This window comes from Hyperolius riggenbachi, chromosome 10 (assembly GCF_040937935.1).
Source record: "Hyperolius riggenbachi isolate aHypRig1 chromosome 10, aHypRig1.pri, whole genome shotgun sequence".
NCBI classification, from domain to species: Eukaryota; Metazoa; Chordata; class Amphibia; order Anura; family Hyperoliidae; genus Hyperolius; species Hyperolius riggenbachi.
Genome location: NC_090655.1, coordinates 69,451,521 through 69,474,082, shown reverse-complemented (window position 1 = coordinate 69,474,082; position 22,562 = coordinate 69,451,521). Strand labels below are relative to the sequence as shown.

At 43.9% G+C, this 22,562-nt stretch overlaps 1 protein-coding gene across 7 annotated transcripts in view; it reads right to left on the bottom strand.

The window, feature by feature from the left end:
* Positions 1-18,466: 18,466 nt before the first annotated feature.
* LOC137534115 (pancreatic lipase-related protein 2-like) overlaps positions 18,467-22,562 on the bottom strand; it is a 107,725-nt gene continuing 103,629 nt past the window's right edge. For 6 of the 7 annotated variants that reach the window (XM_068255485.1, XM_068255482.1, XM_068255481.1 and 3 more), the window contains 4 exons: positions 21,903-22,035; positions 21,183-21,291; positions 20,944-21,108; positions 18,588-19,036 (listed from right to left, as the gene is read on the bottom strand). In XM_068255485.1, the coding sequence (XP_068111586.1) occupies positions 18,895-19,036; positions 20,944-21,108; positions 21,183-21,291; positions 21,903-22,035 (549 nt within the window). In that variant the 3' untranslated portion in view covers positions 18,588-18,894. The other variant, XM_068255486.1, reaches the window with a different exon arrangement.

Below are 22,562 nucleotides of genomic sequence, written 5' to 3'. Positions count from 1 at the left end.
CGATCGTTAGCCCGTTAGCCCGGAGATCACAGTTCCAATTAATTGATCTAAGTCCCCCTTAGAAAGACAGACGGCTTCTTTCAGAAGCTGCAATTTTTCTAAAGAAAAAAAAAGTTTTCCGTCCTCCCTTCACTTCCTGTAAGAGGGAGCACTCGCATACAGGACTAAAAAAAAATGTGACTGTAGCCATCTTGTGGCCAAATAGTAAAACTAGATCTACATACATTTTTTTTAAATACATACAATTTATTACATTTAAAATTAACGGTTTACCCTCCAAAAAATACTCAAATAAATGTTTTAATTTAAAAAAAATTACAATAAAAAAACAAATAGTTACCTAAGGGTCTGAACTTTTTTTTAATATGCATGAGAAGCAGGTATATTATTATTATTTTTTAAATTATAAGCTTGTAAATAGTGATGGATGCAAAACTGAAAAAATAAACCTTTATTTCCAAATAAAATATTGGTGCCATACATTGTGATAGGGACATAATTTAACCGGGACAAATAGGCAAATAAAATACGTGGGTTTTAATTATGGTAGCATGTATTATTTTAAAGCTATAATGGCCGAAAACTGAGAAATAATGAGGTTTTTTCCAATTTTTTCTTAATATTCCCATTAAAATGCAAAAGTAATGGTAAAAATCCCGCTGCACCAGATGGTAGGGTAAAGTGAAAAAATCTTTATTCTGTTACTCCATGTCAGTGTTACAGATAAAAGCTCACGCGTATCGGAGCAAAAGATGGCTCCTTAATCATAGCTAACAAACACATGCATTACATCAGTTATATAGCAAAGAGAAGGCCCCACCCACACAGGTGTCCATTTTGGCCTTAAAGTTACAGACATCACAAATTTAAAATGGTATAAACCAATATGTTATACTGAAAGTACATATAAAAACACACATGCAAAAACACATCATGTTGTCGCAAATCTTTTCTTATGAAATATTTATTGATTAATCACAATTTCTATTTGTATGTATGAAAACCAATTGCTACATCCCTATTAGAGAGGGAAGAAAGACCTGGGGGGGGGGGAGGAGAAGAGAGGGGGGGGGGGAGGAGGGGGGAGGGAGAAGGGGAAGAGGAAGGAAGGAGACAAAAAGTGAATAAGAAGAGCCAGCCGGAAAGCCAGAAAAGCCAGAAAATAGAAGCCAAAGGGCTCAGGGTGTTGGCGCTTGATTAGAAAATATGGGACATTTTCCTCCACCGTCAGTGACTTTCTCCTCCTAGCAGTTGATTATCTTCTTAGTCGTAATTATTTTATGTTTGATGGGGTATACTATCTCCAGAGATGCGGAGCTTCTATGGGAGCCAAATTCTCCCCATCCCTGGCCAATTTGTACATGGGATGGTGGGAGGAGCTCCGCATCTTTGGAGAGTCCAACCCCTTTTCTGATTCATTATTTTGGTACGCCAGCTACATAGATGATCTGCTGCTGGTGTGGAAGGGTCCTGAATTAGAACTATCTAGATTTCTGACATTCTGTAATGATAATGATCTCAACTTATCCTTCACGATGTCCCATAGTGCCACCGAAATTAGTTATTTGGACCTTATATTGACTGGCCAGGTTGCATCTCGGAAGATACAGACAAGAACTTTTAGAAAAGAATGTGCAGGCAACTCGCTGCTTCTTGCAACGAGCTGCCATCCCAGACATACACTTAAATCCATTCCATATGGGGAAATGATAAGAGCAGCTAGAAATTGTTCCGACCCCACTAAAATACACCAGGAGTTAGACTCAGTACAATCTAGACTTCTTGATAGGGGGTATCGAGAAAATCATATCAAGACAGTGAGAGATCGGGTATTGCAGAAAACAAGGGCCGACCTACTTGCTATAGGATCGAAACGTAAGTTTAGACAACATAACAGAGGTGTTAACTTTGTCACTTCATACAGTTTAGAATACAAATCAGATTATAAATATTAAAAAATACTTACCTGTCCTACATTCCGATCCTAAACTTTATGCTGTTTTATCAGATGGTTGTGGTTTTTCCTCACGTCGTGCACCTACTTTGGGCACTAGTCTGTCCCCTAGCCTATTCCAGAGTGTGGACAGGCCTCAGCCCACATGGTTGGCACACAAAGGGTCTTATAAATGTGGATATAATACCTGCAGGTATTGTAGGGTACATAACCAAACACGTCAGGTAATTTCACTTTCCAGACATAATAATTATGACATGAGACAGTATATTAATTGTCAAACCTGCAACGTTGTCTATTTGGTTACGTGTACGAGGTGTGAAAAACAATATGTGGGATGTACCACCCGCCCTCTTCGCCAAAGAATTTCAGAGCACTATAACGGTGCGGGCAGATGTTTGAGGAATGTCGCCTATGTCACCAGTGCTTCCAGTGTTTCTAAACATTTTTATTCGGTTCATATGGGTGATATGTCTGGGTTTCAATTCCAAGGCATAGAAAGGGTGGCGCATTCTGCAAGGGGGGGAAACTTATACAACAGACTTTTGAAACGAGAGGCATTCTGGATTTGGAAATTGGGAACACGTTCCCCTATGGGACTCAACTCCAGAATGGACCTCAATACATTCTACAATAGATAATCTCGAATAGGGATTCTTCCCTGTTTCCCTGTTTTCCTCCCCTTGCATCAAGCGCCAACACCCTGAGCCCTTTGGCTTCTATTTTCTGGCTTTTCTGGCTTTCCGGCTGGCTCTTCTTATTCACTTTTTGTCTCCTTCCTTCCTCTTCCCCTTCCCCCTTCCCCCCCTTCTCTTCTCCTCCCCCCCCCCCCCCCCCCCAGGTCTTTCTTCCATCTCTAATAGGGATGTAGCAATTGGTTTTCATACATACAAATAGAAATTGTGATTAATTAATCAATAAATATTTCATAAGAAAAGATTTGCGACAACATGATGTGTTTTTGCATGTGTGTTTTTATATGTACTTTCAGTATAACATATTGGTTTATACCATTTTAAATTTGTGATGTCTGTAACTTTAAGGCCAAAATGGACACCTGTGTGGGTGGGGCCTTCTCTTTGCTATATAACTGATGTAATGCATGTGTTTGTTAGCTATGATTAAGGAGCCATCTTTTTCTCCGATACGCGTGAGCTTTTATCTGTAACACTGACATGGAGTAACAGAATAAAGATTTTTTTCACTTTACCCTACCATCTGGTGCAGCGGGATTTTTACCATTACTTTTGGATTATTTGGCTTTGAACTTCCCTGCTCCCATTTGGGACTATATGTGAGTGCAGCAGTCTTTTTTTCCTATGTCCCATTAAAATGCATTTAGAAAAAAATAATTCTTAGCAAAATGTGCCACCCAATGAAAGCCAAATTAGTGGCAGAAAAAAACAAGATATAGATCAATTCATTGTGATAAGTAGTGATAAAGTTATTGGCGAATGAATGGGAGGTAAAAATTGCTCGAATGCATAAGGTGAAAAACGACTGAAAGCTGAAGTGGTTAAAAACTAATTTTTATGAGTAGAAGGATAAATATAATGGCTCATCAGTTTATTTTCACATCGGGTTCACTTTAAACAACTGCCTCAGGAGATGGTCCAGATATGTGGACGATGTCCTGGTGTTCTGGAGCGGGACAAGGGACGCCTTCTTAGAGTTTTTTAACTACCTAAATAGTGGAAAGCATAATATGCAGTTCACATATGAATTCAGTAATAAACAGGTACCCTACCTAGATCTAATTTTAGACATACAGGAGGGAAAGTTAATCTCTAGGGGCTACAAAAAGCCAGTATCGGGCAATTCCCTCCTACATCGCCAAAGTTACCACCCGGAACACACATTCAGATCTTTACCATATGGCCAATTTTTAAGATTGAGAAGGAACAATATGAGAGATGAAGATTTTGAGCAACAAGCACAGGAATTGAAAGTAAACCTGGAAAAGAGGGGCTACGACGGGAAAAAACTTGAACAAGCTCTGAACAAAGCTAGACACACCAACAGGGCTAATCTTCTACAGAGGAAGAGGGGTATAAAGGATGATAGGAGTAAAGACGAAAGAGCAACATTCACTTTTGAGTACACTCCCATGCACAAAGAAGTTAGAAATAGCATCCTGAATAATTGGAAGATCATTAAAAGAGACCCCATTTTAGGAGCTATTTATAAACAGCCACAGTTGATTTCATTTAAGAGGGCCCCCACGATAGGAGACAAAATTACAAGAAATGAGTATAAAACGTCAAGAGGTAGAAATTGGTTAGAGGAAATGCAACCCAAGGGTAACTATAGGTGTGGGCGCTGCTCGGTCTGTCCTCTCATGAAGCAATGTCCCCGTATACAATTAGGTCCAATAGATAAGAAATTTAGTACCCTAATTACTTGTCAAACAAAATATGTAGTTTATGTTATCTGGTGCCCCTGTCACCAATTCTACATAGGCATGACTACTAAAAAGTTAAAAGAAAGAATTCAGGACCATGTGAGATCGATTGGTTCAGGTAAGGGCTCGCCCCGATTGATAGAACACGTAAGGGCAGACCATCAAAGCAACCTAAATTGTTTAAGATTTGTAGGTTTAGAGCCAATCAATCTACCTTCCAGAGGAGGCAACAGAGAACAACTGCTATTAAGAAAAGAATCTCGCTGGATAATCCAGACCGATGCAATGGGAGCATTGGGTCTGACCGACCATATCGATATGGCCTGTTTCCTGGATCCCTAGTTAGTGTACCCACGCACTGGACTGCAGGTTCAGATAGTTAGGTGGTCCTTCCCTAATGTTAATATGCTGTTTTTATACTATGTTACACGCAATTGTCCCCTTTGATTGCCTGTTAAAAACCAGTGGTATGAGGGGTGAGTAGGGTTCAAATTTGGATTAGAGGGTTTGATATCATTTGAGCACCCGTTGGGGCTTTGGGGTTAAGGCCATAATTTCATGTGCCCCCATCAAGTTATGATAATACAAATCAATTCCCTCCCATAGACCTTTTTGTTCCCTCTCTTCTCTCTTCTTGTCCCCCTCCCCTTTGGCGTCCAATTTTAATATACTCAATATTAGATGGGTAGTGCTTTGTATCTATGCACTACTAATGAGAGTATTACCAATCATCCTGGCCATTTTGAGGGACATTATTGCGTTATAACTTATGCCATGTAACACATTTTATCTTTTTAGAGCTTGCAAGGCTGTGGTTTTCCGTGTTTGCTTGACAGGACACACGGAAACGCAGTTTAGCATTTTCCTACGCTTTGCTGCCATCTAGTGGCTGCAGCACTGTTAGACGCACAGAGCTATGTGCGCAGGTGCTGCAGCCAGTGTGGAACGCCCGAGCTTCCGGGCGGAAGGCGCCAGATGACGGCAACCTCCCGGAGGTGAGGACGTACGGCGGGGACCCGCACGCCCAGCACCATGGGTAGTTTCCCACATAATATATACGGCGAGAGCCCACAATATGGCGTGCGCATCGCCTCTGAAGACGCTCAAGAGAGCGAAACGGTCGTAAGGCGGCCCCCACTGCTCCCACCTCACCCCACAGCCACATGGAGTAACGGGTAGGACAATTTTTATCAACTTTGTGTCGTTATGCTAACCGCATGAAGCCGCAAGAATAAAGCTTTTTTACTGCTACGCATTTGCATGTGCCGACTTTCCTCTTGCATTCTGCTTACCATGACCTGCTGTTTTCAAGCCTGAGCACGCTATTTGTAGCATGACCCGTTACTAATCCTCCAAGAGGCAACCTACTTTAGTCTCTGTGCATGTTGATCGACAGTTGCAGTACCGGTTCTGTGTATCTACTTAAGTGTTGTTAAACAAGATTAATATGTTATTGTTTTATCTTCACATGTCCACTAGTAATGTACACTGCAAAATTTGACCTTAGTTTAGAACCGTGAAGATAGCACATTACCGTCATCTTGGTACAATCAGACCTGCAGTATGAGCTGTGTTGGCAAGTACACTCTAATCAAAATGAGCAGATGCCATTAATAGTGTTTTTGCTATTCATATTTTGGTTAAAGAAGATCTTTAGTGACATATAGTAAAACAATAGTAAGTTATTCAGGATACCCAGTTTTAAGTTAATAATCCTGGTTTCAGCATTAGAAACACTTCTAATCCTGCATATTGGTATGTACAGGGCTGGTTCTCTCATGAAGCAAGATAAAACACTCCCATTGGGCGCAGAGATTACAGGGGCAGCATGTTTGTACTGTGTGTTTACACTTACAGCATGCAGTCAAAGTAGGAGGGGAAGCGAGAACAGGGCCGGATTTCTGGGAAGGCCCAAAGGCCACGGCCTAGGGCGATAAAATTAGATAAGATAAGAAGGGCGGCATGACTTGGAGAGAGAAGAGGTCATATGTCAAAGTAAATCATCTCTTCTGGTCCCGCAGCGCAGCCAGCCAGCGCCCTGCTCTGCACTAAAAGCTGAATTCCAGAGTTCCCCAATCCCTGCATCTCTCTCACACACTTCCTGATGTGTTAAAACAATCAGGATCAATCATAACGGTCACCTGATAATCCATTCCTTTCTTTGTATGATAGACTTACAGATCGATGTGAGAAATACCAGAGATTTTCATTACAAAGCAGATAGAACTAAGTTCCGCTGAGTTTTAATGCAGGCATTTCCAAACATCAGTGAGCTCTGCAGTTTCTTCACCTCTTTTACAGCTTTGACACTGACCCCAGCAGTTGTTAATTGATCTAATCCTAATTTATGACTGTTTTTCTTTTGTTTTCCTAGTAGCAGTGGTTGCTTCTCTTCCTTAGTTAACTCTTTCCTGACTCATTTTCTGTCCTCCAGCTCCTGCCATCTATGAGACTGCAGGATAAAAAAATGCTGTTTTCTTCCCTTTCATTACTAAACTGTCATTTTAAATGACACCTGAGCAGTGGTGCTCATCCAATATTTGGGTATCCGAACTACCCAGATAATCTGAACTTTTTCCACTATCCGAACTTTGAATAGCAATTCGGATATTTTTTAAAATCTGAATAGCACTATCCGAGCAAACTCGGATTTCCCATCTGAGAGAGAGAGAGAGAGAGAGGGATTTTAAGTCCCCACATCATTAAAAAAAACATGATACTACATGCCTCATTTACCCTAAAAAACGTTTTAAAGGCAATTTAAATAAGCCTTCTTCAGACTTTGTTCCCGTATACTGCCAATATGTTAGAGCATACCACCATATGTACATTCAGCATTCAAAAGAGATGCATAGATTTTTCAGCAAATATAAATAAATGTCATTCAGATGCTTTAAAGTGGAGCTGGACTCTTGCACAGGACAGAAGGAAAACAGATATGTACCATGTATGTATTTCGAGAGCCTAATTCCCCCTCCTCTGTGTCACAAGTAGTAATTTGATCGCTACACTGTCATCTGACTGCCACAACATCTAAGCTCATTTGAAAAGCACAGGATGTTAAAAATATGTCTGCTTCCATAAAAGCAGGAAGTAGACACACTGCAGATTTATTGCAGGATTTGTATCAGCTGTAACAAAAATGTTTATTGGAAGGTTATATTGTTGCATATCTTTTAGAGCAGAGAGGAAGTTCTGAGTTCAGGTCCACTATAATTACAACAGAACATCCAAAGTGGGTCTTGATAGGATGTTTGCTACTTACCTGTTCTCTGTTTTGGATGGGCTTCTCTCCTTGCATTCTTGACAAGTACCAGTCATACATCGAGCGTCATTTCTCAAGTATGCACGCCCAGAACACTATCGGCTGCTGTGCACATTCGGGCAGGAGCGCAAATTACAGGAATTATTTGTTGAATGGGGCAGAGCAGCACAACTGAGATGAGCCCATTCAAACCAATGATCGCTAGTCAGAATGTTGGACAATTTTTTTTTTTTTGGGGGGGGGGGGGGGGGGCGCTTGGTGACAGCAGGCCTAGGGCACTAGAAAGTACAAATCCGGCCCTGAGCGAGAAGGAAGTGAAGTGAAGAGGTCATCATTTGGGGAAAGCAGCTTGTTGTGCTGTGTGAGGAATCTGACAGTGAGTGAGGAGGGGGGAGGCAAGAGAGCAGCAGTGGTTCATTTGACTTTCACAGCATAAGGGAGGAAGTGGTAATGCTGTCCTGACTAAGGAGGAATGGAGGACGGCCGACTGGCTGAGCGTGAGCTGTTTTTTTGTCAGCCAGTGTGTCATTGTGTTGAGCTGCAGCACGTCATGTCTCAGGTAGTTGCATATGCTCTTTTACTGACTGAGCACATCAAATAAAGCAGAAATCAGGCCCAGATATACATCACAGGAGCCTATAGGCACAGATCTCTTGGCACCCTAGACTTTGCCTTCTATGAATCTACAACCACCCACCGAACTGCACCCCAAGTGTGCTGGCTGGCCCAGCTGTCACTTCTCCCTTACTTCTGTTTCCTGGCATAGCTACATGTGCCATTTAGTATTAGGTAGCCAGAGGTTCTCTCAGTATTAAGTAGCTAGAGGTGACCCACAGAATTAGGTTGCTAGAGGTAGAAGGTAGTTATCATCAGTGGGATGCTGAGAGTCAGGTGAGTAGCCTCTCATTTAAACTCGACTTGGGCATCTGCACAGGGAAAGAAGAGAGGGAGGCCCTCGGGAAGGGGAGTGAGCCGTATTTCCATCATCATGCACCTGTAGGCACATGCCTACAGTGCCTTATGTTGAATCAGGCCCTGGAAGAAATATTACATGGTATATTAGAACTATATAACAAAACTCGCACCGTGCAAATTGTCGGGTGCTGTGCATCATTCCAAATAGGGAAGGGGTGCATATCCTCACAGGTTTGCCTCAAGCAGCAAAAAGTCTAAAACTGGCCCTGGCCCTTGGTATGTAGCCTCGCCCTCCTACTGACACCTTATCAAGGCTGATGTGGAATTCTCCTTCCAGAGTGCTCTGGCAGTTCAGGTATTATTTCTATTGACTTTGGAACACACAGTAATCAAACATTCCACAGTGATGCATACGTGGGCCGTGCAGCATAGCATTGCTGCTATGACGGCATCCAGCTACAGCGCACCAGCGTCGCGCGCTGAAATAACCTAATTCGCTGATATTATAAAACAATCAGACATCATTATTGCTTAAGGCCGGATTTATCCTTTTTGCACCTTTAGGACAAAGTTCTTGTGACTTCCCTTCCATGTGCAGCAGCCCCACTCCCATTTTATGTGCAGCCCGACGGGGGAACCCAGGTGAGGGAGTGGGGGTCGGACTACCTTCCCCACTACTGTGCCCACTGCCCCCCCCCCTTCCTGGTTGCATCCCCCTCCTGCTCTCCTCACAGTGCCCCCCCCACGGCCAGGCGGGCGGCTGTAAGCTGGATGATGGCAGGTCACACACACTTCCTGGTCCTGCCTAGCGCCGCCCCCAGGCTTCCGCCTCCTGAGGAAAATACCTCACTTGGTGTCATCAGTGGGCCGCGCCTGGCCCCCTCTTTTATATGTAACATACATATACAGCAGCTCCTCCTCCGTGTATGTGTGTCTTTTGGAGGGAGGAAGTAAGTCTGCTCCAAGAAGTTTCAGCATGTAGTGTTGGTGGTATAATGGTTAGGATAGCTGCCTTCCAAGCAGTAGACCTGGGTTCAATTCCTGCCCAATGTATGTGAGCTGACTTTTGACATCCTACAATTCCCTAAGTAAGCACATTTTTGTCTTGGGTATATCACAATGGTACATGCTAGGCTGGCTTCAGCATGTAGTATTGTAGTGTGTTGTGTTGGTGGTATAATGGTTAGGATAGCTGCCTTTCAAGCGGTAGGCCTGGGTTCGATTCCTGGCCAATATATGTGAGTTGGCTTTTGACATTCTAATCCCTAAGCAAGCTCCTTTTTCTCTTGGATATATCACAATGCTACATGCTAGGCTGGCTTCAGCATGTAATGTTGGTGGTGGTATAGTGGTGAGGAGAGCTGCCTTCCAAGCACTAGACCTGGGTTCGATTCCTGGCCAATGTATGTGAGCTGGCTTTTGACATCCTACAATTCCCTGGAAGACAAGGAGGGGAGGAGGGGAGATTTGGGTGGAAGTTGTAAGTCTGGCGAGCAAAAATTCTTATTCTTAGGCAGAAATCCATTTGGTGGGGAAAAAAAAGGTGCATTCCGCGGAATTTGACATTTTTCCGCGGAAATTCCGTCATAGTGCTATAGCAATTCCGTTCCGTCGCAACGGAACCGGAATCACCAAATTCCAGCCGCAATCGCGGATATTTTAATTCCACGGAATCCAGCGACCTTCCCTACTCCATGGTGATGGTACAGTACAAGGTGATGTTTAGGTATTATCTTACCCTGGAGGAACTAATGAAGTTTGATTTGGGTTCTAATGGCCAATGTTTCAGAGCTTCTCTATAACACCTGCAGTTGCATTAGGAGACAAGCCACCTAAGCTCACAAATGCTAAATTTCAGTTACCTATCCATGTTCTTATAGCTGCTAAACCTACCACTGCCAACTCATGGAAGACTTCCCCTCTCAGTGTTGAGTCAGTCAACAACAACAACAAAACATTTATAAAAGGCTTCTCTCCCATAGGACCCAAAGTGTATACACTTATCTCAGATCAGTACGTAGTGATGTGTTATAGGGGAAAAGTTATGTGATCATAAATGCCAGACTAAATGGATGCCTTTTCAGGTTTGATTCAAACGCCTCCAGGGTTGGAGCTGTCTTGATTGGGTGTGGCAAATCATTCCAAAGGGAAAGTACAGCATGACAGAAAGCTCTGGTTCCAAAAGTTTTTAGTTGAACTCTTGGGGTGGTCAAGTTATTAGTAGAGATGGCCCGAACAGTTCGCCGGCAAACTGTTCCAGGCGAACTTCGGTGGTTTGAGTTCGCGAGCGAACATGAACTTTTCTGGAAGTTCAATTCGCCCCCATAGTGCATCATTAGGGTCAACTTTGACCCTCTACATCACAGCAGGCACATTGTAGCCAATCAGGCTACAGTCCCTCCTGGAGCCCCACCCTCCCTTATAAAAGGCAGGCAGCGTCAGGCTTTTCACTCACTCATGTGCCTGCAGTAATTAGAGAAGGGAGAGCTGCTGAGCAGCGGCCTATAGGGAAAGCTTAGTTAGGCTCTTGCAGGCTTCTTAGCTTGCTCCTGGCTGATTGTTATTGCTAAAAAGCACCCCCCAACAGCTCTTTTGAGAGCTAATCTTGTTCTTGTGATCTTTTTGTGTGTGTGTGTGTGTGTATGTGTGTGTGTGTGTCCCACAGACACTTATGTCGCATAGACAGCCTTGGTAATTCCTACTGTGTGTGCCACTGCCAGGCGGCAGGCCCAGCAAAATCAGTGACTAGCTGTGTGTGTGACAGGTGCACATTGTAATACCCATCACTGCATATACCTACCTGTTGTTCACAGTGCACCCACCTACCTATGTGAGCGCACACAGTGTGATACTTAATACCACCAGTCACTGTACCTGTTCACGGTACATGTGTGTGACAGGTGCACATTTGTAATACCCATCACTGCATATACCTACCTGTTGTGTTCACTGCACCCACCTACCTATGTGAGTGCACACAGTGGCCTCAATTCACAGAGTTTTATCAAACACTTTATCAAACGTTTGATAATTTACCTCATGGGTAAAATCTAATTTTGAATTCACTAAGGTGTTATATACTTGTTGAACATTTTATCAGTCAAACATTCGATAAATATATAACACCTTAGTGAATTCAAAATTAGGTTTTACCCATGAAGTAAATTATCAAACGTTTGATAAAGTGTTTGATAAAGCTCCGTGAATTGAGGCCAGTGTGTTATACCACTCTGTGCATACCTGTTAACTGCATCTGTGTGACTGCACATTGTAATAGTCAAGTCAGTGCATACGTTTCACTTGATCCCCCCCCCCCCGAAATGGACAAAACAGGTAGAGGCAGACCCAGAGGAAGGCCACCTGGCAGGTCTGTGCGAGGTTGTGCTGATGTGATTTTCTACGGCCCTGGACCAAAGTACAGTGCTCAAAAGAAGGCACATCCCATCAACTCCCAAGATTGTCAGGACGTGGTTGACTATTTAACACAGAACACCTCATCTTCCGCAGCCACCAGCGCTACTACAAGAACCACATCTGCTGCATTTAACAGTTCACAGGAGATATTTGGTGGGGAAATCACTGATGCACAGCCAATATTGTTACAACCAGATGAAGGCGCTAAGCAAGTTACACCACCTCATATGTCTGAGTTAGGCGACACTATGGACGTAACGTGTGAGGAGGAGGAGGATGAAGTACCGGCTGTTGGTGCAGTTTTGGAGGTGTCTGAGGCAAGCGAAGCTGGGCAGGATGATTATGATGACGATGATACGGATGCCACGTGGGTTCCTGAGAGACGAGATGACCAAGGGGACAGTTCAGAGGGGGAGTCAGAGAGCAGTAGACGAGTTGCTGAAAGAAGCAGGGGGAGCCTGTCATCAGAAACAGCTGGTGGCAGTGTCCGCCGCCATGTATCGCCACCCATGGACAGCCAGCCAACATGCCCTTCAACGTCAGCTGCTGCTGCCACCATAGTGCCATCACCCCAGGGGGGCTCAGCGGTTTGGAAATTTTTTATTGTGTCTGCCTCAGATCAGAGCAATGCCATCTGTTCTATCTGCCTACAAAAATTGAGCCATGGAAAGGCCAACACCCACGTAGGGACAACTGCCTTACGAAGGCACATGTAGAAAAGGCACAAACTGCAATGGGAAGAGCACCAGAGGAAAAGCAGCACACAAAAGAAAAGCCACCCTCCTTCTCCTCTTCCTCCTTTAGGTGCAGCATCTTCAGCCGCTTTCTCCCTTGCACCTTCACAGCCACGTGTATCTCCCTACTTCATCTTACGGCAATGCTGGGGACTCCACGGGCAGGGACTTTGCACATAAGGACAGCTCAATGGGGAGATGTATAGTGGTAATCTTCCGCAGAACAGCTGCTGGGGGTCCGCGTTTGCCTCTATAGTCCCCTCTCCTTTCACTTCCGCTTACGTCACTATGCGGAAGTGAAGCGAGAGGAGACTGTAGCTGCGAGCGCGGACCCCCCAGCGGCTGTTCTGTGGAAGATTACCCATATACATCTCCCCAATGAGCTGTCCTTATGTGCCTAGTCACCATAGACTTAGCTGCTACGTCCAAAATGCTGCTGCCACGTGCTCCCGCGGCCGATCTCGTGCACTCCCGTGCCACCGCCCATTAGCCTGGAGATTAATGGGAACATAGTATCTATTTAATGATCTAAGTCCCCATTAAAAAGGACCGACAGCTTCTATCAAGAAGAAAAAAAAAAAAAAAGGAAAAAAAAAGGTTTCATGTCCTCCCTTCACTTCCTGTAGGCATGATCGCTCGCTTACAGGAAAACTACATCTACATACATTGTTTTTTAATAGACACAATCAATTACATTTAAAATTAATTGTTTACCTCCCACACTCCAAAAAATACCCAAATAAAATTTTTAATTAAAAAAAAAAAAAATTACAATTAAAATAAATTAATAAGGGTCTTAACTTTTTTGATATGTATGTCAAGTGGGTATATTACTATTATTATTTTTTTAAATTATAAGCTTCTAAATAGTGATAGAAGCAAAATTGAAAAAATGCACCTTTATTTCCAAATAAAATATTGGCACCATACATTGTGATAGGGACATAGTTTAAATGGTGTAATAACCGGGATAAATGGGCAAATAAAATATGTGGGTTTTAATTATGGCAGCATGAATTATTTTAAAGCTATAATGGCAGAAAATAATGATTTTTTCCATTTTTTTCTTAAAGCGGTTTAAAACCATGAAATTTTTATATGCCATACAGTTATCATATTTGCATTTGAGCATAAAAATTATTATTCATTTAGAAATTATAGGTTCCCGAAAGTACAGTGTTTTGCTTTGTGAGCGGACTTTGCATTTTATTAATAACTGGTTTTATTCATTGCTCTATTGCATGCAGACATTCTTTCAGTGTCTCTCTGTCTCCAGCAGCTTCTCCACAGTCAGAGAATGTGTCACATTCCTCACTTGATACATTTAAGTAAACACAAGGTAACAATCTACAACCTTGGATGCGTCCACATTTCACTGCACTGAACTTTCAAGCTCTGTGTGAAACCCTTCGGATGCTGTTCTAGTAAAAAAAAATGCTGGTTGCATATAATATGCTGCAAATAATGTTTTAGAGCAAAGATGAAATGCTGGGTTATATGCCGCTTTAAAAAATGAAACCCAGCATTTCTTCTTTGCTTAAAAAATTATTTACAGCATATTATATACTACCACCATTTTTTATTACTAGAACAGCATTCAATTAGTTAAACACAGGGCTTGAAAGTTCAGTGCAGAGAAAGCAGGACGCATCCGAAGTGGAGATAATGTTATCTTGTGTTTACTTAATTGTGTCAAGTGAGAAATGTGACATTCTCTGACTGTGGAGAAGCTCCTGGACAAAGACAGACACTCAAAGCATTTCTGCCTTCAATACAAGTTGAATAAAACTAGTTATAAATAAAATGCAAAGGCAGCTCTCAGAGCAAAAAAAAAAAAAAAAACTGTACTTTTGGGAACTTGTAATTTCTAAATGAATAATTATACTTATGCACAAATGCAAATATGATAACCGTATGGCATATAAAAAGTAGGAAAACATGTTTTTATTGAATATTATGTCAGGGATTTATACCACTTAAATTTTCCTGTTAAAATGCATTTGGAAAAAAAGAATTCTTAGCAAAATGTACCATCCAAAGACAGTCTTATTGATGCCGGTGGCGAAAACAATCAAGATATAGATCATTTCACTGTGATAAGCAGTGATAAAGTTATTGACAAATGAATGGGAAGTGAAAATTGCTCGGATGCATAAGGTGAAAAAACACTGAAGGCTGAAATGGTTAAACATGAATCAATCAAATCCAGGTCAGGTACAATTTGACTAGTGCATTTCAAGCTGCATAAACTTGCATACAAAATTTGCATAATCCCGCATCAAATCGAAAATATTTGCTTCTTCTCACTGACCATCCCAACTGCCCGCACATCGCTAGATATGTGGGCAACTTTAGACCGGAGTCAAAGTATCTGATCAGTAAGCTCAGTCGGGGCCAGTGACTTATGCTACGTACACACTTGCAATAACAATCGTTTACAAGGAACGATAGTTACCAGACGAACAATATTGGAACGATTGGAATGCAACGATGGGATGCAACAATCATCATACACATTTTAACGATCATTCTCGCAGAAAAAAACGGTAAAAAAAACACAAACATGGGGTTACAATACATACAAATATATGATAGTTAACTTGCAAACAAAGTTTATTTGAAATTTGTAATGTAACAATCTTTACAGGCCGCGCTGCACAGGAAGTACGGAAGCTGAGCAGAATCCAACGCAGGTGCATTGGCCGTTGTAACGATCGTTCTCGTCAGATAACTGTACACACTATACTTTTGTAACAATTGTCGTTCAATATGATCCGTCCTGTTGGATTCTCTCATCCTGCCGATATCGTTTATTCATCGTTGTACTTAATGATCGTTTGGTAAAGTTATTTACCAGATTGTCGGCTGACCGATCGTTAAGCTGCTGTTTCAAACGACCGTAGTCGCAAGTGTGTACATACCATTATGCTACAACATCTGCAGATCTGAAGATCCATCCGGGTGGATCTGATCTGCAGATGAATGTCAGTTAAACAAGGTGTGTATGAGGATCTGCAGATATCATAGACTATGAATGCAATTTGCAGGAACGGATCTTTGGCAGGAACAGATCTTTTGCAGATACTGATCTTTTGTGTCTGTACAGCATCTTTGTGCACATCATCTTGCAAAGATTTTTATCTGATGGGGAGTTCAGCTCAATAGAACAGACTGGGTAGAGTATGGCTCTCATACTACACGGAAGGGGGTAAAATTGGTCTGATATCTTTCATTAATCTTTCAAGTGTGTACACAGCTTTAGCTATGCGGAACTCTCCTCCCATAGCATTCTGGGAGGCCAAGCACATTTTTACTGGCTTCAGAACGCTCAGCAAACAAACATTCCGCAGAGTTGCACCTACCAGGACTAAAGATGCCACCACCTGTGATAAAATTCAGGAAGAAAGTCAGGGTGAGGAAAGATTTTACAGTTGGGAAATACTGACTATATCTTTAACGTATTAGAGGCAGAGCATCAGCACATAAGTAAGGCATCTAGCATTATAAGGCCCCATTCACATTTGGAGCCACAAATTGCAATCACCTAGCTATTGTGATCACAATTTTGCATTGCATTTTTTGCAATTTGTCTACAATTGCGTTTTGCGATCCTTTTTCCAGTAAAGGAGAATCGCAACGCAATCGGCGGGAAAATGCTGCGTGCAGCACAATTGCTATTTGCTAAAATTGCAATTGTGCCACAAGGTGAATAATTACATAGGATTATTTGTGCTGCATTGCTTTGCTGATCACCGGCGACCTGCAAAGCGCAAAACATGGACTGAAAGTGCCCGAGTGAGAGTGGAGCCTTAGAGAATGAATATGGCAGTCTTCATATTCCTCTGACGTCAAGTTACCTTTAAAGGGATTCTGACTGTAGGGGCTTCCTGTGGATAAAAAACGCCACTTACCTGGGGCTTCTATCAGCCCCCTGTAGCTGTTATGTCCCACGCCATCCTCCTTCGATGCGCCGTTCCCTGCCGCCGGCCCCGGTCTAGTGCAGCACGCAGTCAAACTGCGGCTGCGCGGCCGTGCTCGCTCACCACCATGTCATGCCCGTGTCATCAGAAACTTACTGCGCAGGCGCAGTACAAGAAACCTTCGTACTGCGTCTGCGCAGTAAGCTTCCGATGACGCGAATGGCAGCGCGCATTATTCGGCTATGACATAGACGAATAATGCCTGGTGCCGGCGGCGGGGAACGGGTGATCGGAGGAGGACGGCGTGGGACATAACAGCTACAGGGGGCTGATGGAAGCCCCAGGTAAGTGGCGATTTTTATCCACAGGAAGCCCCTACAGAACCCCTTTAAAGGAACCCAAGGCGAACATCGGGTAAAAAAAAAAAAATAATACTCACCAAAGAAGAGGGAAGCCTCTGGATGCTGTAGAGGCATCCTGTGACCTCGCTGCCGCTCACTGAGACCCTCCGGGTACATCCAGGCTGCACTCCTCTTCAGGCACAACCACAGCCATGCTGCAGCTGCCCAAGCACATCCAGGTCTGCGCAGTAGCACGGAGTACCGACTCTGGCCTACTGACCAGGCGTAGCCGTAATCGTGCAGGTGCACTATAGCTGCACATGTGCCTGAAGAGGAGCGCGGCACCGATCTTCATTCTTTGGAAGGGGGAGGGGTCCACACTCGGCAACGGGGAACAGAAGGATGCCGTGGGAAGCCTCTATAGGATCCAGAGGCTTCCCTCTTCTTAGGCAAGTAGGTATTTTTTAACCTGAGGTTCGCCTGAGGTACACTTTACGTTCCTCTAGTGTGAAGCATAAGTAAACAGACCAAGGGGAGCAGGAAATTTGGCCGCCGCCATAAGCACTAATGCAAATATTGGCTATTGGGCGCCAAAGCAGAAATCTGGGTGCAGGGCCTGTACAACTGACTTTTGTTTTAAAAAATTATAGTTTTTTAAATGTATGCTTTTTATATTTTAAAATGTAATGTCTTTTGCATTTAAGTTATTTGTAGCGGGGGTTTAGGATTAGGGGTCAGAAAGGGCGGTTTAAGGTTGGGCGTCAGGAAGGTGGGTTTTAGGGTTAGGCGTCAGGAACGGGGGGGGGGGGTTAAGGTTAGGCGTCAGATAATGGGGGTTTTCAATTTTGGCGTCAGGATGGGAGGGTTTTAGGGTTAGGCGTCAGGAAGGGGGTTTTAAAGTTAGGTGTCAGGAAGGAAGGTTTGACGGTTAGGTGTCAGGAAGGGAGGGTTGTAAGGTTAGGCATCAGGAGGGGGGGTTTAGGGTTGAGCGTCAGGAAGGTGGTTTTAGGTTTAGTTATCTGGAAGGGAGGGTTTTAGGGTTAGGTGTCAGAAAGGGGTACATTTAGGTTTCAGGAAGGGAAGTTTTAGGGTTAGGCGTCAGGAAGGGGGCTTTAGTGTTAGGCATCAAGAAGGGGGGTATTAGGGTTAGGCGTCAGGTAGGGGAGTTTTAGGGTTAGGCGTCAGGAGGAAAGGAGGGTTTTAAGGTTAGGCATTGGAGGGGGTAGGGTTCTGTGTGAGAGTAGGGTTAGGTTTAGGTTTAGTAACATATCGGTAACATTTACCAATTTTTTATCATCATTATTACCACTGCAAATATTTTTTAGTTTTCATTTGGCACCCAATTCACAACGGTTTTTATCGCTTAGACTTATATTGACTTTACCCTGCACCCATTTTTCATCATACCTCTATTTCAAGCACGCCAATGAAAGATAAGAATGCTCATACACTCATACAGGTTACAGCAATTGTCCCATCATGGATATATATGGAAATCAGAGGCTGAAGGAACAAGTCAACATCTTTTCATCAGTGAATTTTATTATGTTAATTGTTTTGCAGTGAGGTCAGCATGGCAGGCGCTCAGGCTGTGGCTCTTCCCTGAGTGTACCTTGTCAGAACCACAGAATGTGTATCTGGAAGTAGAATGGAATATACAGCCATTACATTGTTACGGTCTGGAATTTATCTGCCATTCTCTGTTAGATTACAAAAATCATGTTAAAACTTTATCAGATAGATCATGAAAAACAACATCACATGTTACTAGCACTCTGGCTGGTAAGATTTAGTTCCAAAGCCCCCGATCTGCAGGACACAGAATAGGGCAAGAAAAAAACAAATCATGCATTGTACAGTATACAGGGCCAGAGCAGGATCATCCACAAGGCAGTCTAGGCAGGTACCTGCAGCCTATTGGCTGTAAAGGAGCCTAGAAGCCACCTTCTCTTAACGACCTCCCACCTTAGAATACAAAAAGGGTTCTCCTGCAGGAAGTAGAGTGTGAGCTGTGGCCACAGTGGTCACATCGGATGGGAGACTCGGGCCGGCTGGATTACATGAGAGTCTTCTCACTTCTGCGACCTCGACTCTGCATAGGGGAACACAGGGACAATGTAAGCCACGTGGGGACCCCGGGGCAAAATTAACTTGGGGGCCCTCACTCCATCCAGCAAGCAAAGTCAGCCCCCACTCCACCGGACCTCTGAGGTGGGCCCCCACTGACTGCTCCTGTGGCCCCCGTAGCCCCATGACACAGGTTCATCAGGCGGCATGGGCCACTGCCAACTGCCGGATTTACCATAAGGCACTGTAGGCACGTGCCTACAGGTGCTTGATGATGGAAAGACGTCTCACTCCCCTCCCCAATGCTTCCCTCCTGCCTTACCTATGCAGAGTCCTGATGAGAGCGTAAATGAGAGATTACTCCCCTGGATCTTGGCATTTCACTGACCAAATCTGGCTTCAGTCGGGGACATCTCTAGCTACTTAATACGTAGGGTACCTCTAGCCACTTATTATTGAGGATAAAATACAAAGGTGCACCTGTAGTTGCCTGTGATGGGCAAGGGAAGTAAGGGAGAAGTGACAGCTGGGACAGCCAGCACACTTGCGATGCGGTTCGATGAGCGTTTGTAGGATCATGGAGAGCGAGGTCTAGGGTGCCAGGGCATCCGTGGCTCTAGACTCCTGTGACGTAAATCCAGGCCTGCTTGTATGGTATCATCAGGACAAGAAGCTCCTTTATGTGTTCAGTTTATATATCTGTATTCCTCTGGCAAATGTTCAGTTTTGATCGGAAGTTTCGATCAGAATCTTCAAATTACAACATACGTATGCTCGAGATAGCCGCAATTTCGGGATAAATGATTGTAAACTCTGAATAATTGGTTGTTTAGCAAGTCCTTTGCGCCTGTGCAGTAGAGCAGATACGATCAGGCTCGGCTATTTTCACCTTAGCCCAAATTAAGAGCTGCTACTGCGCCTGCGTTGGATTACGGTAGGCAAATATTTACACGCAGGTGTTTGTCGAGGGACTTTCGGGGGAGCCAGCACTATATTCCCCTAAGCTACGGAGGGGGGGAAGCCTCATTGGGACCCTGAGGCTAACCCCTCCCGAGGTAAGTATCCCCCAGAGGGGGATATTACAGAGTCTCTTTAAATCTATTAGTAATAGTAAAATAACAGTAGTCTTTATTGATATTTTTTTACTATAACCTAAGCTAACCCTATTTTCACACAGAATCCTCTCTCTACCGATGCCTAATCCTCAGAACCCCCTGGTGGTGTCCAACCTTGAGTAAACCTGAGTCGGGGGATATAAAAAAAATGTATACATACCTGGGGCTTCCTCCAGCCCCCTCCAGCCTGATCGCTTCCTCGCTGCCATCCTCCACTGCCTGCAACCTCTGCAAACTGCCCCAGAAAGTCTTCTGGTCTGGGGCATACTGCGCATGCGTGGCCTGGCTGTGCATGCACCCCATCGCACTCCCATAGCCAGGAGCATTCTGAGCCTGCACAGTAGTATGGCGCAGGCACAGAACACCACCAGCCATGGGAGCGTGATGGGGGAGCCCACACAGCTGGACTGCACTGGCCCCGACTGGACAACTAGGTTCGAAAGCTGCAGGCAGCGGAGGACAGTGGAGAGGGAATGCTTAATATCAGATAGCGATTGTAATGCTAAATAGCGGCTATAAGCCCCAGCCACCTCTGGTTGCCCAAATTACCTTTTATAGCTGCTAATTGCAGATTTTAACATTGCTGCCCATGGCAGCACCATTTTTTAACAGGGCGCCTCTGCCTTGATGACAGGGACCCTTTACATATATTCTGAACTGACAGAAACATGAATGGAGCAGATGCAAAACAGGCTCCATCCATTCTGCATGCGCTTTGATGACAGGGACCCTTTACTTACATTCTCAACTGACAAAAGACATGAATGGTTATCTGAGTTTCACATTGGAAGAAAAAAAATGCATACAGCACACATACGTTTGTCCAGTCAACGACTGCAAGACCACAGCTGAGGCGCCCAATTTTGGATGGAAAGGATCTAACATGATTTTGTTCCAGGAAAACATCACTTTGTCTACAGGATCAACGTTCAAATCAGCATCAATGTACGCCGTGTATGTGCGGCCACCATCGATCCACCCTCTGCAGGAAGAATAAGGATTACTTACCAGTGAGTACCAGTGGGCACTTAATGACCGTCAGGTTAGGAAACGTACCTGTGAATTTCTTGATACAGAGAACATTTGTGGTTCTTGCAGAGAGACACTCCAAACAACCCGTTTACAGCCATGTTAGTCAGATGGACCGTCACATGAAATCTCCAGCCTGCAACACAAGGCAGCAACGAGTTACCCAAGACAAGTGATGGCCGTGTCTGGGAGAACTCACAGAGAAGCATGTGATTTGTTTAAAGTCAGGGGTCTAGTCCTGGGAAAAGAAGTGAGTGGACTCACTTGGAGAACCTCTGCGCGGCGCGCCAAAAAATAGGCGTGGTCAAGCACACCGTGGGCGTGGTCATGGGTGGGGCCAAATATACATGACCTTAGCAGTGATGTAAAAGGTCTGCCGAGGAAGTTTGAGCTCTGCCGTAGTGTATCCCCCAAAAATAGATGTACTGTATTTTTGGGACTATAAGACTCACTTTTTCTCCACCAAAAGTGGGGGAAAAAAGTCACTGCGTCTTATAATAGTCCAAATGCAGGGAGTTCCTGACTTGTGAACGCCTGCCAATACAGACCTCCAATCTGCTGCAAGGTCAGGGATTCCCTGTACTGTGCCCATGCAGAGAGGAACACGGGGACAAACGGAGGACAGAGGAGGACACAAGGAGGACAGAGGAGGACACAAGTCCGTGCTAGACATACAATTCATTATGTCATACTTTCTGTTTTTACTTTTCCCACTGCTCATCTTCTAGATTTGTTTGTTCAACCTACGTAAGAAGTTTTCGGGATGTCCAGTGTTCAGGTAAAACATCTTGTTGTATTTAAAGTCACTATCAGTTGCATATTCCTCGGCGTAGTACCCCATGATGGAACATTCTCCGCTGTCACACGGGAAACCGGAGCCCTGCAAGGTACAAAAACGCTTTAGCTGATGTTAAGATGATGGGAGGGCTCACAATTCCATGCGCAAGAAAGCATGCATTTTTCCACATATGGGTCAGGCATCTCGCACACTACCTTCCAATTTTTTATACGATCCGATTTTTGATTTCGATTAAAAAAACGTAGTAGCATGCAGTACTCTTTTTAATCGAAATCAAAAATCGGATCGTATAAAAAAGAAAAAAAAAAATCGGACTCACATGTAGTGTGCGAGAGGCCTGAGGCCTTGCTCACATTACAGTATAAATCACCAGCACAATTCGAAGCACTGAGCGCTTGTTAAACCGCTTCTCCAATCGCTTTCAGAGCGATTTGCGCTTTGTAAAGCGCTTTTATAAGCGCTTTTGTCTAGTGATTTTTTTTTCTTCCTGATGACACTCAGGAAGTGAACCCTTTGACCTGGAACAGAATAAATACATGGATCTTGATTTACAAAGCTAAAGCAGCGCAGCTTAATGTGGGCAGAGAGCGTTTATAATGCCCTGCGCA